The 16,862-nt window shown below is 55.1% G+C and overlaps 1 protein-coding gene across 3 annotated transcripts in view; it reads right to left on the reverse strand.

Annotated features, from left to right (window-relative positions):
• The window catches only part of RTN4R (reticulon 4 receptor), a 104,275-nt gene extending 88,574 nt beyond the window's left edge, over positions 1-15,701 (reverse strand). For all 3 annotated transcript variants that reach the window (XR_006166753.1, XR_006166752.1, XM_042805575.1), the window contains exon 1: positions 15,192-15,701. Coding sequence is in view for 1 of the 3 variants with exons in the window: in XM_042805575.1 (XP_042661509.1) it covers positions 15,192-15,213 (22 nt within the window). In the remaining 2 variants the exon portion in view is untranslated. The remainder of the gene's footprint in view (positions 1-15,191) is intronic.
• Positions 15,702-16,862: the final 1,161 nt, after the last annotated feature.

Genomic DNA, 16,862 nt, shown 5'->3' on the forward strand with positions numbered 1-16,862 from the left:
CCCAGCGTGCGGGTGAGGACGGGGAGCCCCGCTGTGCTTTTCTCAGGGCTGAGCCTCTTGCCCCATCAGCTCCAAAACCATCAGCTCACGCAGGGCTCAGCCCCTGCAACACACAGCGATGCTGACCGCTGCCCAGATGCTTGGCGGAGCCTGCCACTAGCCTGTGTCCAGCAGAGCCACTTGTTTAGTTATTTTTGTCCCGTGTCTCTCATTTTCCTGCCTCTTTTGGGCAACAAACAAGCTGCAGCCCCCTCCCCTTCACAAGCCATGTGCTCCCCCCATGATCATTTTTACTCCTGTCCCATGTTAGAAGCGAAGGCAGCCCCTTGTGTGGCGCTCACCAGGCCCTTCTTGCTTGTCCAAACACAAGTATGGCCTCTGCTCACAGAGCCCCAGATGGGTCACCCATCCAGGTACGTCCACACTCTGCAATGGGCATTTTGGTCCTAGAACCACGCATTCAGCCACACGATCCAGAAAGTCCTGGAGGGCCCCTGCAAGGCTGCACGAGTGTGCACTTGCACTGCACAAATGATCTTGCCCATCACCTCACCCTTCCCAAGCGTGAGAGGTTTGGGGGAAGCGGGAGGGGGGAGCTGGGCGTCAGGTGAGCTGCTCTGGCAGGATGACCCCAGTTTGAGCCAAAGGTGGGGTCAAGGCTCTTTTACAGGAGCTGTTGGGGTGCCCTTGCAAACACTGCTCAGCTCCTATTCCTCTCTGTCATTTTTGGCACTTGCAATGAGGTGCAATTTTCCTTACCACGTCATTTAGCTCCCATCATACTGAGAGATTCCTGCGCCATTATAGCCCTGTCTCCCATTATCACTTCCCACGTCTCCTGGTGCCAAGTGTCAGGCTCATTCCTTTAATTCACAGGATCTCTCCGTTTTAGAGAGAGCAGTAAACGCCTGCTCTGCCCCAGCCCTGCATGCAGGGAGAGCTTGCATGTCTTTTTTAGCAGTCCAGCGCTGCATTCCCCAGGATCAGAGCAACAGGATGGTACCAGCAGGACTGCTGGCCACCAGTCTCCTCTCCTCCCCGGGCATGTTCAGTCTGCACCCAGTCTCTTCTGAACACAGGGGATGTGGGGACAGGCAGGGGGGTGGCAGACACAGCGACTGTCACCCTCCTCTCCGGACAGAAGGATGACAATGTGCTGATGAGGATTTATCAGGAGGGGCTGCGCGCCTCGGTCACACAGAGGGGTGGTGAGAGTCACTGGCCCGTGGCCTCTGCATGTCACACGCTAAATCACTTGCCTGACAGCAGGTCACCAGGAGAGCTGGACCTCGCGCCCCGGCCAGGCCACCCCGTGCTCTGCTCACCAGCCTGGACGTTGTCTGCATTGCAGCAGACAGCAGCAGACGCCTAAGCTCAACTACACCCACCTCCCACCAACACACAGCAAGCGGAGCAAACCCCAAACTCATCACTGAGATTTTAGGAGTTTTGACACCAGCAGTTTGCCCCCACTGAGCCCATGCCTTACGGGGCGGCTTTATGAGCAGGAAAGAGAGCACAAATGTGAGTGGCAAGGGAGCCATGCTCAGATGAGCAGCAGTGAAGCTTTTTAATTTTAGGAAGAGAGAAGCAAGCTAAAAAGACTCAGAAACCCAGCCAAAACCAACACAGCTCAAACACTTCCAGAGGGTCCATCTCATCCGCAGCAAGAGGGAAGAAGGTGCAGGCAGGGAAACGAATCCACAGCACACAGAGAGCTGCCTTGGCTGGCACCCACTGGGTGTTTGCCAACAAAGCCAGCTCAAAAGGCAGGCACTGAATACGTCAGAGGGTTGGGATCCCCCTCCAGCACTGAATGTGGAGACCCTGCAGTGCAGGCAGTCCCGGGGAGCCCAGCACGGCTCCTCTCAACGCCTGCCAGTCCTGCAGCCCATCCATCACAGGGCAATCCCAAGAGATTTCACGCAGTGCTACACAGGTGGCAAGGCTGGTGCAGGCAAAGTCTGTTCTGGGGGATCCTTGTGACAGTAAAAACATGCCAGGTGCACCTGGGCGAGGGGGCAAGCCCAGCTCTAACACCCGTGCAACACGAACCGCGCCAATGTGCCACCAACTCGTGCGTGCAGGGACACGCAGTTGGTCCCTCTCCCACGTGCCGGCTCCCGGCAGCAGCACACCGGCTGCCACCTCTCCCAAGGGAGGGCAAATTCCCTGTCCAGCTGATGGGAGAGTGCCAAGTGGCTTCTCCCCCCGCTTCCCCGTGACGTGTGGAAAACAGACTCCACAATCTGATAGATTGTAAAGTAGGTATGTTTATTCAGCGCTGGGCACACAGGGGATCGCTCCTCCTAATGTGTGTGCAACCATATGGCACCGTTGCCTTAGATTTATAGAGCAAATGATTACATATTCATAATATTTCGCAATACGCCTATACATATGCATCACCTATCCCGCTTCGTATTAAAATTAGCATTTCCATAATCTCCTCCCAGTTGAGTCTGCGCAGTGAGTTCCTTTGGTCCTGGGCAGGGGTCATGAAGGGCTGGGCGGTGGTCGTGGGAGGAAGTATCTCCTCTTCCTCAGTGCTGAACTTTTCACCCCGAATTCCTGCGCAGTCTCTGTCACCCCCTGGACCCGGGCTAAGTCGCAGAGCGGGTTTGTGCCGGTTGTGGGGTAATCTTCTACTGACACCCACTTACTCAGGGGTGGAGGAGGCTTTGTACTTAAACAGGAGATAGTGGTGTCGAGCAACACAAACACAGCAATATCTATCTCGTACAAGCTAAGCAAACTCTTATCTCGACTATTTCCCTCGTCATCCCCTTCTTGCTATTCCCATATTAACCCTTACATCCCCTGTTCCTATCTAGGCCCTGTATCACCCGTGCGGGCTGCAGCCACTGATACCTCTTCTCCATCAAAAGCGGCGCCTGCACGTGCCCCGGGTGGGCCCAGGCCAAGCTCTCCCAAGCTCCTAGGAAATCCAGGGTCCTCAGGAAATGACCAAGCAAACTGCTTTGAAGAAGATTTTGTCCCCACAGCCCAGCTGGCCACCCAGAAGCTTAGGATTAATTGTAAGCCTAGCAAAACACTAGGAAAGCCGAAAACAAATACAGCGAAAGAAGAGCATTTCCCACTGGAAAGCCATGGCCAAGCAAAGTCAGTCTCTTCTGGGCTGGTTCCCAGGAGGCAGCTCAGATTCATTTACTGTGCCATTCATATAAACGTCTCTCTTTGGCTGTGTTGCTCCCTTGGTGCTCCCTTCCAACCTGGGAGGAAAAGGGCCCATTATTCCCACACGACGCCCCTCCTCGAGCAGGGAAGCGGAGCCTGGGCAGGCGCATTGCTGGGGAGCCGGCAGCGACCCCAGCCCCGCACAGAGCCTCCTCCCAGGGCTCGGGACCACCCTCCGCTGCCAGCAGGGGAGGATGCAGCTTCGGGAAAATCGGAATAGTGCTCACCGACCTGGGGACGGCATTTAAATAACCGCTGCCCGATTTCGAGGCACCGCATCTCCCTCAGAGCACTGCCAGCGCCCCAGCAGCAAAAACTGTGTTGTTATGTGTGATAAGTAATAGGAGAATTTTGCTTTCGCTAAAAGTAATTAAACAATTACTTTTATTGAGTTAGGCTGAAGCTATTATTAGTACAATGATCCAAATTTTAAGAAAAGTAAAAGAATTTACTACTGGGAAAAGAAAAGGGGGGGAATTAATCAGAGGAAACACCAACCCAACAGCCCCCCCCTTTCTTGGGATGCTCACCAGATGGTCCATATCACAGGGCGGTAACTCCTTTGCAATGGAAAGAGAAAGAACAGGATGGGCCATCCCTGGTATCCCTTGTCCTTGAGGTAAGAGAGGAACTGAAACCACTGAGCCAGAAAGACAAAGGGGCTACAAATTAGCCCAAACTTGAAGGACAAGGTGTACGTGACCACAGGACTGAGTTGGTGCAGAAGTAAGGGTCAGCTAGGGAACACAGTGAAGAAGACTACGAGCCTTCATCTGCAGACCCCTGCCCACGACCCCCAGGGAGCACTGCACAAGCACGACGGGAGGGATTTGGGGGGGGGGGGGGGGATATGTTAATGATTTCTCGGAACTAATTGTACTATTCCCTCCCTACCCTTAGAGTAGTGATGCATATGTATTAGAGCAGATGAATATGTAACCATTTATACAATAAAAGGGAGCCCCTTTGGCTCCAGGGCGTGCGCCATTGCGCCCAGTGCTGTATTCTTTGCTCCACTGACTTTGTCCCCAATAAAACCTTTTTTTTATATATATACATGGGCTTGTTTCTCACATTATAGAACCCGCTCTTGCTAGAAAGACCAGGAGAGATGGCTCATCTGTCCTGTAGCTAACTTCAAAGCCAAAGATGTCACCTCTTCCAACCTTTGGGTTCAAGCCACAGACCCTCGGCCAGGCTCTGCCTCCAAGCCCCAGCTGAAGTCTCACTTCATCGCACTATGTCAGAAACTGAGGCTTAAAGATGACGCGTGAAAGCCTGCAAGAGCTGACACCCCCCTAATGCACAGCCAGGCTTGGCTGGCCAGGATCCCTTTGCTGTTTCACCCAGAGGGTCTAAAATTCATTTTGTGGATTGAAATCGAACCAGCCAAGCGAGGGATTTGGCAGCTGTTGGCCTCCACAGAGGAGTGAGTAGTGCCTATGTCGGGAGGGGAGCAGGGGCTGGGGTGGAGGGATGCAGCCCACCCACCAACCCAGCCCCGGCAGCTCCCCGGGGACCTCCCAAACTGCCCTGCCCGCCAGTCTGGCTGGGCACATGGGCAGGGAACACCCGCACAACGGGCAGGGAAATGCAGCACCAGCACGCTGCCTCCTCACGCTGAAACCCCATACTGGTCATGCACTGCTGTTGGGCTCTGGAAAGAGCTGGGCTGCTCTGCAGACCCCTACCTGCTCCACGGAGACCCCAGGGCATGGTCTGCAGAGGGGTGCTAGACAGGAGAGCAGGGCCAGAGCAAAAAAGCAAGGCAGACGCATGACATCAGGAGCCAGGCAATGCCCTCCCGCCTGCTTGCAGCTCCCAGCTCCTGCAGCCAGTGACCAGTCTGGGAGCGGAGACAGCAAAGCAATGCGTCCCTGCAGCAGGTGACACCTGAGCAGCAAACGGGCTTTTCTCTGGTGCTCAGCCCAGGGACATTCCCCCCACCCCCTCCCAGAGTTCAGGTCATAGCAAATCTCAGCCTGCTCCTGCTGCCGATCCCCCCTCCCGCCTCACATCTGGCACAGCTGCTGTCCCAGCGCACGGGGGTGGTGGATGGAGAGCAGGTCCAACAGGCCAACTCCACATCCAGCTTCCTCGTGGTAGAGCAGGCTCCCACCATCCATCACTATGCGTGGGGTTAATGCCACCGCTCAGGACTGTGAGCTGCTGTAATTACGATTATTAATTCCCACCTCCCTTCAGGATATATTAGCTGCAAATTGAGAAAAGAGGGAGGGAGGGAGAGAAGTCTCTGGACTTGATAAATCAGCTACTGACAAAGAACCGACGTCTGGACTTCAGTGTGTGCAGGACACAGCCCCAGAGCGTGGCAGCACTGCTCTCCCCCACCCCAGTGCCTCCCCTCCACTGGCTCCCGGCCACCTCACCGCATCCCCCCCACCCTCCAGCCCTGCTTGCTGAAGCCGAGCCTTGTTAGCAAAGACCAAGGGACTTGGCTGCTCTCAATTAACGCCGCTTCTGCCCAAACCAAGCCAAACGTTGACTGCACAGGCATCCAGGAACGGAAGCAAATGCCCCGAACGCAGCTGGCACAATGCACTTGGAAGTCACTGAGGGGCTTGTGTTTGCAGTTGCATCTCGCCGGGCAGCCGTACCGCTTCAAGGAAAGGTCGGAATTCAAACCAAGTTTGTTAAGCTGAGGCGAACCTCCGCTAGTTCCATCTTCACCCCAGGTAAAGCCAGTCTAGACGAAGGTGAGCGGGCACAGAATTGAACAAACCTGTGATACGAGTGCCTGCGTGGGCCCGAAGCAATTGGCCTTCGTGGTGGCCAGGGACCCCAGAGGTCCCAGCCCTGCTGTTAGCAGAAAATCCTGAGGCAGCCGTCCCACCCAAGCTTATGGAAGGAAAGCTGCCAAATCTCTTCCAGCCCTAGGAAACCCAAGAGCCTCCTCCTGCCCCCCAGGTTTCCAAAGCACCTCCCGCCTGGGTGCACTCCACAGCTTGCAGAGCTGGATGTGCAAATGTCCAGGACTGCAGCTCCTTGCAAGCACGGGGGCAGCAGCAGAAAATGCCACGCTCCTGAAAACACAGGGCAAGCCCCTGCCCTAATACTTAGTGCTATTTCTTACTCCTGACGGCAGAAGTGGCCTGAACAAGCTCGAGGGGTTGACTACCACCAGCCTGAAGCCTGCTAGTTCTTGCAAAAAGCCTGCTGACCTGTGCAGGAGGACAGAGTGCCTGGCAATAAAACCAGAGGCCTCACTTCACCCGAGACAAACAGCTTCAAAGTGCCCTCCAGACCAGGACGTGAATGTTCTTCTGCAGCACGGAGAGAGGTGGTGAGCAGTAAATACAAGCCCCCATCGCATTACCCACCTGCCAAAACGGGCTGCTGTCAAATTGTGTGGATGCTGGGAGCGACCAGAGCGTTCCCAGCGCACAGGCTCACGCCTTTTCTCTGAAGGGAAAGGGACAGACAGCCCTCTAGTGTAAAGCCAACGCTAACCACGTTTGCACAGGCACGGGCAGCATTAATCACAGCCAGATCCACGCTTGGACGCGTGGGCCTGGGAAGGGACCTGCGCCCAGGCAGGGGGCACTGCCCCCCGGGTCCTCGCGCTGCAGCTCCCCACCGCCCCTCCAAACACGCTGATGCCATGGAGATGTGCAAGTCTGAAAAGTCCCCGTGGCTCTAACGCGATCGTTTTTCTCTGCAGAGACAAATACAATGTTAACCAACTCGGTGTTTGCCCTTTAGGATTTCAAAAGGTGCCTTTTGTCAGAGGAGGGTGTGCAGCCTTCCCTGCCTGACACCAGCACTTGCGAAAGGCTTCTGAAATCCAACTTGCCCGGCAGCTGATGCCATGTCTCTGAAAAAACCCCCCGTGGTGCCTCAAAGCAGGGACAGCTGAATTTGGGGCCTGCAAAGATTTTTTTTTCCTTTCCTGTCCCTCCTCCCTCCTGCTTGAGTCAGACTGAGCTCCCATCTCTTCTTCCCTGCGCACGTTGCTCTGTTATGCACATGGGGTATTGTACGTGGCTCCGATCATCACTCACAGTCTTAAGAAAGACGCACAATTAAAATCAATATTTAAAGTCATCAAACAAGCACACACAAATTTTAACAGCCACACAATTCACTCTGACATGACGACGCAGGGTGCGGAGTCGAGAGCTGTGCTGGAGTGCCGAGAGCACAGTTCTGCCCACAATCTTCAAAATTTAATGAAAACACACCAGTTTTAAACACTTTCCCAAATCCAGCTCACAAAATCAGTCACTTTGATGTGAATGGTCCCAGTCTTAGACTAATCAGTCACTTTTACTTTCTCTTTAGTATCTAAAGACGCAAATGAACTCCCAGCAAACTGCACAGCTTCAGGAGAAGAATTTAGCAGCCAGATGGTTCTTGCAAAAGATTTGTTCTTAGCAAAAAAAAAAAAAAAAAAAAAAAAAGTTAACCCATTTCCCCAAAGAACAGCACACAGGAGATGATCTGACACATCAGCAAGCAATTCTGAACTGTTATCTTAGAGCATGGCTTCTACCCTGGAAGTGCCCCTTCTTCCTAAGCCATCATGTAAATTATAATTATCACTAATAACTGATCAATTAGTACAAGGCCATGCAAGGCACTATAATTATCCCGTGCACTCAGGGAAGAAAGGAAAGCATCAAATTTGAATGCAAACATTCCTTTGTTTCCAGCGGAAGGTGCAACACAGAGAGATAAAAGAAAGCACAACTGTTAAAAAGGCAACAAGATTCAAAAAGCCATCTGAGGGAATGTGGCAAACTCCCAGGAGACCAGCAAAGCTGTGACGGGCTGGAAACTCCCATCCAGACAGTGAACCCCACTCTACTGGTGTATTTGCATTTGCTTTCTCTGGGCCTTTTTTTTTTTCATCTCCATGTGGAATTGCAGCTGTGGATGGGGATCAAAGCATAGCTGACAATAAAGACTCTCCAGACCTCCATGGAGACCTCCTTGGATAAAGTACAGAAATGCAGGACAAGAAAGTTTTTCTGAGTCAACTCCAGGAAGTAAACAGCAAAACAAGTATCATTTGGCAAAAAGACTTTGATCACCTAAGGGTGTTGATGGCGGCAGGAAGAAGGCAACTCATGTCAAGGACTGGCTTCTCCTTAGCTGTCTGCCCTGGACCTTGGGCAGCAGCACAGGGAACAGCAGAGTGATTTGGAGAAGCCTACTACTTCAGATGGTTTTTGACCCACTGATAAATAACACGTCAGTACAGTAAAGAAACAAATGCATGTGCAGGTAGGCATCTGTTTACCTAAACGTCCAAGCTTTTTGAATGAGTGAAAGAGGAACAGTATTAAGAAATACTCACTTGGTACAAGAAGTGCATAAAGTCCCACACCTGGGGCAGAATAACCCTGTGTGGCAATACCAGCCTGCAAACCGTGAGGAGCAGTCTGCTGTAAACGGCCTGGGAGCCACAGTGGACACCAAGGTGAATATGAGCAAACGGTTGCTCTCACTATGAATATGGCAACTACATCCTGGGCTGTGCTAAGAGGAATGTGGGCACCAGAGCGGGGAAAGATATTGCCCCTCTCTGCTCAGGACTGGGCAGGCTGCACCTCCAACACTGTGTCCAGTTGTGGTCCCCTGAGTCCAAAAGTATCGTGGGGAAACCAAAAAAGTCCAGTGGTGGGTGAGCTAGATGGTCAGAAGCCTACACCGTAAATTCTACAAGGTCAGATAGAGGGAGCTGGGATGGCTGGGCCTGGCAAACAGGAGGTGATGGGGCAATCTAATTGCAGCCTGTCGCTACTCGAAGGTAGTTATAAGGATGATGGAGCCAAACACACCTTCGTGAGGCCAGATGGCACAGCAAGGAACCATGGCCAAGAACTGCAGTTTGGGAGGTTCAGTTCAGACATTAGGAAAAGATTTTTAATCAGCTCCAGCACTGGGAGAGGCCAGTAAGCCTCCATCATTGAAGATTTCCAAAGCTTGGCTAGAGAAAGCTGCAGCAGACCTGATCTGACGTTAGCAATGGCCCTGCTCAGGGTGGGAATCTGCACCCTCCAGAGAGCCCTTCCCACCCGCACCTCCAGGATTTGGGGATTTGGCCATGCTAAACCATGTCCCCAGGGGGGTCTCTGCCACTGCGTGGTGTCCAGGAAAGGCTTCCAGCACAGGGCACGTTTGAGGACTCGAGAGTTTCTGGAAAGCTCTTCTGTAACGAACACTGATGTGGGACACCGTGCTGGGAGAGCTGTAAGCAGTATACAGAAGATACATCCAAGGGCTTCATCCCCAAATGCAGTCAGAAAAGCAAACACATAGGCACAAGACAGAAATATCTGGAAGTGTCTGCTGTCTTCCTGACTGTCCCTGCCAGGGACCCTGACTGTGACCCCTACTCTCAGGTCCTCCTTAATATCTCCCTCAGGGCCCGCTCCTGAACTCACAGGGACAACCACTTACTCCCATCAAGCACGGACCCACGTGCACCATCACTCGTGCTCCACCAGCGCCGTGCCCAGCGACTGACCAGAGGGACCCCGGGCACACCGACGGGACGTGGGCCACTCGTGGTCCTGACCTGGGCCAGGTGGCAAAGGGCCTGAGCAGCCTTGGTCAGACAGGCCAAGGAGTCTGAGCTGTGGAGGAGGAGATGAGATCTCCATCCTTGGAGATGGCATCCATCCTTGACAGGACAAGCCCCTGAACAACCCGATCTAGCTTTGAAATTAGCTCTGCTTTGAGCAAGAGGTTGATTAGATACCTGCAGATATCTCTTTCAAACTATTCAATGAATACAAATATTCTGTAGCTCCTGCCTTGCCTGACCTGTGCAGAGAGGATCTTGGCTGTTGGGGGGAGAAGGGTTGCAGCCTGCTACTTGCCAGTCATCAGGCCGATGCCTCATACTAAGGAGCTACCAAGAAACTGTGCAAAAAATCAGTGTTGCAGTACTTTCTTGCTTCCAACTTCCTCAGTGTTTTCAACACGCTTGCATAACGCTTCCTCTTTTCTTGACAACCAGGAAGGCTACAAAATAAAACTCAAGCCCTTTTCTAATCCCCTGATTCTAGGAGCAGAGACTTGAGAGGGACAATAAATACTGCTGGTGCTATTGATCAACTCCAAGCTCCAGTGCAAATGTTGTGAGGAAGGCAGGCCAGACCAGAGAGACAAACCTGCTGTTGACGCAGCAACACCCTGGTTGTTGTCACCTGACGCTGTGTCACTGCTAAAGAAATGATCGGCAATGGTATAGACCTCCACGTTTTAGCTCCGGACTGACCTTTAAGCATATTCTGGGTCCCTGGGGAGATAACTCAGCATCATTCTCCCAGCATCTGAGCTGGAAAAGCTGAAACTCAATCACAGAAAGGCTCACCGGCCTTGTCAAGGATACAAAGAAGTCAGAAGCAGGGCCAAGACCAGACTCCAGAAGCCCTGGCTTCCAGGAGCTCTCTGAAAGCAAATACGGACAGAGTCTGTGCAACACCACGTGCAGATGTGTTCTGCCTTAGCTACAGGCAGGGCCTTTCCACGCATGCTGCACACACACCATAGGAGATATCGGCGTCACTTTGACGCCACTCTGCCCTGAGTCCACATATCATCACTGAACACCACCGTAGTGGATAATCAGCCACCCAAAGCTCACGCTGCTCTGTGTCCTGACAGCCATTCTAAGACACCAGTGCAGGCTGGGGTGAGTTTGCATGCCTTAGCAAAGTCTGTATGAATTGCTTTGGCATCTCTGTGCAAACATGGAAGGATCCGCCCTTTGCTTCTTTTAGCTGATTAAGACTTTTTAGTACAATTGTCTCCTTTTCCCTCGGTCTCTGGAAACCTCCAGGAGTTGCAACCACATGTGTGAAAGGGGAGGAGAGGCTGGGCTCTGTAGATCACAAGCCTCGTTCCTCCTTTCCACACCTCTGTGTGCATCTGTGATGGAGAAATCCTGAAGCCCTGTTACTCACAAATCCCAGACAGGTCCATCTGGGTCTAGGACACAGCACAAAGCTTTCTGCCTGAACAGGAGGGAGAAGCCCTAGAGAAATTCCCAACCCTTGCAGGCACCATACTGTGATCCTGCCTCTTACGACACCTCTTCGCAGTGGTACAGGATACTCCTAGTCCAGTGTGTGCGTGCCTCCTGCATAAAACAAAACCTCTCCAGGAACATCAAAAGAGGAGCTTGGCACTCAGAGATATGTCTTAATGAAGGTGACAGCAGCAGAAAGCATTGGGAATCCAAGGGGAAGAGAATGCACACCTAATGAGACCAACTCCTTTCTTGTCCCTTCGGTTCCGCCTCCGGCTGGATGCGCAGGGTGAATCCCGCGCTGGGACCGCAGCTCCAGCCTCTCCACGCCGGGATGCACCCTGCAGCACGCCGGGGCTGAGCTGCCTCAGCAACGGGCACAGCAGCTGTGAGCAGGCTCAGAGCAGCGATTAGAGCTCAGCTCTTTGCAATCTTCCTGGTCCTGCTTTGTGCCGAGGCTCTGGCTTAACTGATTTTTCCCTCTCCCTCAAGACTCAGGAGGATGGGAAGGGAAGGGAGACACTGTGCGTTCCAGGCGAGGCAGCAGCTCCCCACAGCCCACATTGTGCATGCAGGGTGCGTAGCAGTGTGCCTGGGAGCATCCTTCCCCTTCCCTGCCCCCATCTCACAATCTCCCTCACTTGCTTCCGAGACGAAGAAGGTGGAAAATTCACATAGATTTTGCAGGTTTTGCTTATTCCTTTGGAAAGCTTAATGGCCAAAGTCACCGTTGGTGTCAGAAGATTACAGAGGCACAAGGCCTTCCTTACTAGCACGCGGATTGTCGCAGAGTTATCAAGACGTTTGTGGGGATGTGAGTTGTGGACCCCCACGTTCCCTGCCAGCTCCCAACTCCACGGTGAGCCACGAGGCCGAGCGTACGGATCCTTCCGAGCCCCCTGAGCCGGGCAGGTAGCAGACGAAAGCAGAGGGAGGCATCTCAGCTGTGTGGCAAATTGCCCCCTTCCTCCCCTTGCTCCTTCCCACCACCAGCTCCTGGGCACTGACAAACAGCACAGGCTCCCAGGAGGATTTTACTCAGAGCATCTGAACATGGGATGGAGGTAATTAATGAAGGACCTGGCTTGTTAAGACAGGACTGCCATGCTCCCTGTGCTGGTGGTGAGCAGCACGGGCACATGCTGCCCACAAGCCACAGCAGCAGAGAGAGCAGCGGCAGCTTTCTTGCCGCTTCTAATTAACTTATTTTCTGGAGCAGCTTTCTCTAGCGCTCTTAGTGGGGAAAACATCACAGAACCAGCAGGGACACAACGACATCTGCACCGATACAACGCCCAGGCACGGAGAAGTGCAATGGCACCTCCACCTTTTTTGCCCTGATATTCCTCTTTGGAAAACCTCTCCAAATGGTCCCACGGAATATAGGTCTGAGGTGTGTGCTGCCTGGTGGGGAAGGGGGGACCAAGCCCAGAAAATGCTGCGGCCCTTGATACAAAATGAACCTTATATGGAAAGGAAAACTAAAATAATACACTGATGAATGGTGTTTTCTCTCAAGAAAAAGAAAGCTGCTCTCACATCAGTGAGTAAGTAGTCTCTGAGGTTGGCATAGGTCCTCAAATTACAGGGGGTTGTGTTTGTTTGGTTGTTTTTTTTTTTTTTTTTAAAGTAGATTTTATAAAAGAATAAGCATAGAAAGACCTCTTCCCATACAAATAAATTGTGTTAATAAGGCAGTAAGTGCTGAGAACACCAGACGAAAGCTCTGCCTGTCAAACTGTCCCTGGTGGCTATTTCTGGCTTACAAGGCACTTGAAGTATCCTGGCAGCCCACAGTGGGAAATGTAGTCCAGATACAGTAGGATGGTCACTCATCTAAACATAATCTCCCAAGGTTCATAAGGACTGTACAGTCACTCCTACCAGCAATCCAGGCTACCCAGCCTCTCACAGGAGCAGTTCATAAAGTGCAGGGAAAAAAAAAAAAATCAAAAAAAAAATCAAACCCAAACCCCGCAAAGCCTTGTTCTATAAATAAAGCCATTGTAACACAGTTTTTATATTTCATTATCTTCTGTGCTGTTTCACATTACACCGGTAGCAGCCGGGAATGTCAGAGCGTAAAGAAAGCGCCGTGCTGCAGCGGGATGGCGAGCGGCGGGGGAGCGGCTGTCCTGGGCGCCTGTACCAACACCCAGCACCTGCACAACAGCTGACAGCCGCCCTACAGCATCCCAGTACACGACCAGCCTGGCACCAGCAGTCTGTGCACAACCACACGACCCCGGGGTTTGAATCAGAGGGTAACCCATGCACTGGGCTACGGTGCAGCACATAGCAAATGGATGCTGAAGTATCAGTATCCCCTAAGGGCCCGCAGGAGAAGCCGTCACTGCAACCTGCTCCCGATGTGTTTCCCAAACAGGAATAAATTGGCCATTTCAGATTTAAAAATGATACAAACTCTCTAAAGGAGGCGGTGTGCCATTTGGATCAGAGCTTGGTTATGTCCTTTGATCGTCACAGATAAATCAGCCAGAGTGCCCTCCAAAATAAATTTAAAAAAAAAAAAAAAGAAAAATATTCTATTTGTGTCACCGATGGGAACAGGAAGCAAGCTGGAGAGGGCATATATGGGAAGAGACTCCGTGCAGCAAGAGGCTCTGCATGCCAAACACTCCCTTGACCAGCAGCCTGGACAGCAGTGGACTCCTACAGTGGGGTTGCTGACTCCAGTTAAAAATTGCAACCGGTGGGCTGGGTTTCCAGCAAACACACCTGGGTGACACACGCCTCTCCAAGCGGTCTGAACCTGCAGCGTGAGAGCATGTGTTCCTCCAAACGCAGGTCTTTATTTCGGGTTCCCACCCGGAGCGACCCGGGGAGGCAGCTCCCGGAGCAGCCGCTGCCAGCCCAGCCCAGCCCCAGCCCTCCGCGCCGGGAGCCGGCCAGCAAAGACCATCGCCAGGGCTGCCAAAGCTGATGATAAAAGGCTATTTTCAGCCAGAGGATCCGGCTGTGCCGGGCCGGCCTCGCCACATGCTGTGCGCCTCTCCCCCGCCGGGGCGAGCCCCCGTGGGGGGGGGTCCCCCCCCCGCACTCTCAGGTCTTCCCAGCCTCTGGCTAAAGGACACGGGGCTGAAACGAAGCAGGGGAGACCCTGAGGGAGGGGCGCTGCGGGGCACCCCCCCCCCCCCCCGCCGCACCCCGGCAATCGCCGGGCCCCCGAAGCTCCGGGAGCCTCCGCGAACTTCCCCGCGCGGCGGCACCCGCGGGCCCGCGGCTCCTCCGCCGGGCTCGGGGAGAGGAGCCGGTGGTTCCCCGCCGGCCGGGCTGGGAGCGGGGGTAAAGCCGGGCTGCCCCCATCCCCTCTCCCCGCCCGCGGGCGCTGCGGTCCCGGCCCCCTCCGCCGGGGGCAGCGGCTCCGGGCCCCCGCGGGATGCGGGCTGGAGAGAGAGGGATGCCGCTTCCCCCGGCGGCACTTTGCCTGCTCCAACTTCGGGGGGAAGCTCGGGCACCCCAAGGCCGAGCCTGAGGCAGAGGGGCGATCGACCGCCCCCCCCGCCCCCATCCCCCCCGTGCCGCGGGGCTGGGGCTGGGGGGGCTCAGCCCGCTGCGCTCCTTCCATCCCGCTGCCTTGGCTCCGCGGCTGGAGCCGTGCCGGGGCGCAGCCCGGTGCTCGCTCCCCCTCCAGCCTCGCCTCTCCCCGGCTCCTGAAAACGCCGCGTTCCCGTTCCCTCCCCGCCTCTTCTCCTGCGCCCGGTTCCTGCCTTGCCCGGCCCGGCCCGGCTCGGCCCCCGGGGGCCGGCTCCGCTCCCCCGCGGCGGGACCTGGCCGCTCCCGCTGACTCCGCGGGAATAATAAATTAAAAAAAAAAATAATAAAATAAAATAAAAAGTTGCAGAGAGGGAAGTTCCCGATACGGTGCGAAGTTGGGGAGGTGGCCGCCTCGCCCTGCCCTGCCGCCCCCCGGGGAGCGGGGGAGCCCCGGCGGGGGAGGGGACGGCGACGGCGACGGGGACGCACCTACCTTCAGCTATCGCCCTCTTCATCTTAGGGGTCGGGGAAGGCACGTCTGGAGGCGCAAAGTCGAGCGGCCGCGGTACAATCCTTGCGAAAGCGGGGCAGATCCTCGTCCGAAACTTCAGCCCGAGCGCGGAGCGGCGGCGGCGCACGGGGAGGGGGCTCTCCCTGTGCCGGCGCCCTCGCTCATCGGGGGAATGAGCAGCCCCCGAGCTGGAGTCAGCATCCAGGCGAGGCTCCCCCTCCCTGTCCGCCTGCCTGCCTCCTCCCTCCGTCCTTCCTTCCTTCCTTCCTTCCTTCCTTCCTTCCTCCCTCCCGCCCGCCGCCCGCTCGGGGCCGAGGCTGCGGCGGCTCCCGCGGCGGCGGGGAGCGCGGAGCCTCCTTGCACCGTATCCCGGGAGCGAGCGAGCGGGGCGCAGGGCTGGAGAGGCGATGAATGTTTTATGGGATCATGTGGTTTGACGTGAGGAGGAATCAGCCTAGATCGGATTTACTGGCTGGAGGAGTGAGAGGGAGGACGGGGGAGACGGGCACGGGATGGCGGGAGGGAGGGGCCGCGCCACGGGGGGCAGAGGGAGCGCGCAGGGGCCGCTCCGGCGGCGGAGCCCCCGCGGTGCCGGGCAGGGCTGCGAGGGGGCCGGGCGGCTGCGGGAGGCTCGTTCCTGGAGGAGAGGTGCCACCTAAAGGAAGCCGCGGAGAGGGACGCCCGGGAGGGCTGCGAGCTCCGGGCGGACCCCGCTCCCCTCCGCCCCCCCCCCGCACCCGGGCGGCCCCCCCCCCCGGGAAGCAGCGGAGCCCCGGGCGCTGCGGGCGGGTGCTCCCCGGGTGCTGCTCCCCGCGATGGGGGGGGGGGGGGGGGGGGGGGGCGAGGGACACCTGAAACCGCAGCAGCACCCCTCCCCGCCGCGCCGGAGGGGAGGCCGGGTCTTGCTTCTGCTTGGTGCGGAGCTGGGGGAAGCCGGCTGAAGGCAGGCCCTGGGGTAGGGTGCGAAAGGGAGGGCTCAAACCTTCTCACCGCATCCCACCGCGGCTCTTTTGGGATCGCTCTGTGGCGCACAGGGAGGGCGACGGCTTACCTCGGTTTACCCAAAAAGCACGGCGGTCGGTGAGGCAGGGTGCAGCTGGCTTTCTCCCATCCTCAGCCCTCCCGCAGGCTTCCCTCCTTCCCTGTCCTGGAGCGGACAAGTGCTTACTGCAGAGGCGGCTCCCATCTGCAGCTGTCCTGGGAAAGCAGAAAGACGAATTTTTATTAAGTGAACTCATTTGCTCAGTGGGGAAAGGAGGAGGGAAGGATGGTGCCAGAGAAAGCTGAACATCTTGAACATGAAGACATGGTGGCTCTGTCCCTGCTAGTGACAGATTTCAAACTGCTACCAGATACGTGAATATATCTATGTACACAGAGGTGTATGTATGCTATTGAATATTCATTCCTCTCTTATGGCTTGTCACCCTAATATTGACCATCTCTAAAGCATTTTGTACTCAGAGCTTGTGTTGTAACCACGTCTCTCGAAGGCCTACCCAGTTTGCAGCTATCTGTGTAGGCATTGTTCCAAGATGAGCCAGGAAACTGTTCCTCCTGTGTACAATAACCCATCTCATCTCACCCAAAGATCTATGGGGTACTTCATGCTGACACCACAATTGTCTGTGAAAAAAAAAAAATGGAACCAAA

Source organism: Tyto alba, unplaced genomic scaffold (genome assembly GCF_018691265.1).
Source record: "Tyto alba isolate M040663 unplaced genomic scaffold, T.alba_DEE_v4.0 Super-Scaffold_44, whole genome shotgun sequence".
In the NCBI taxonomy this organism is placed as follows: Eukaryota; Metazoa; Chordata; class Aves; order Strigiformes; family Tytonidae; genus Tyto; species Tyto alba.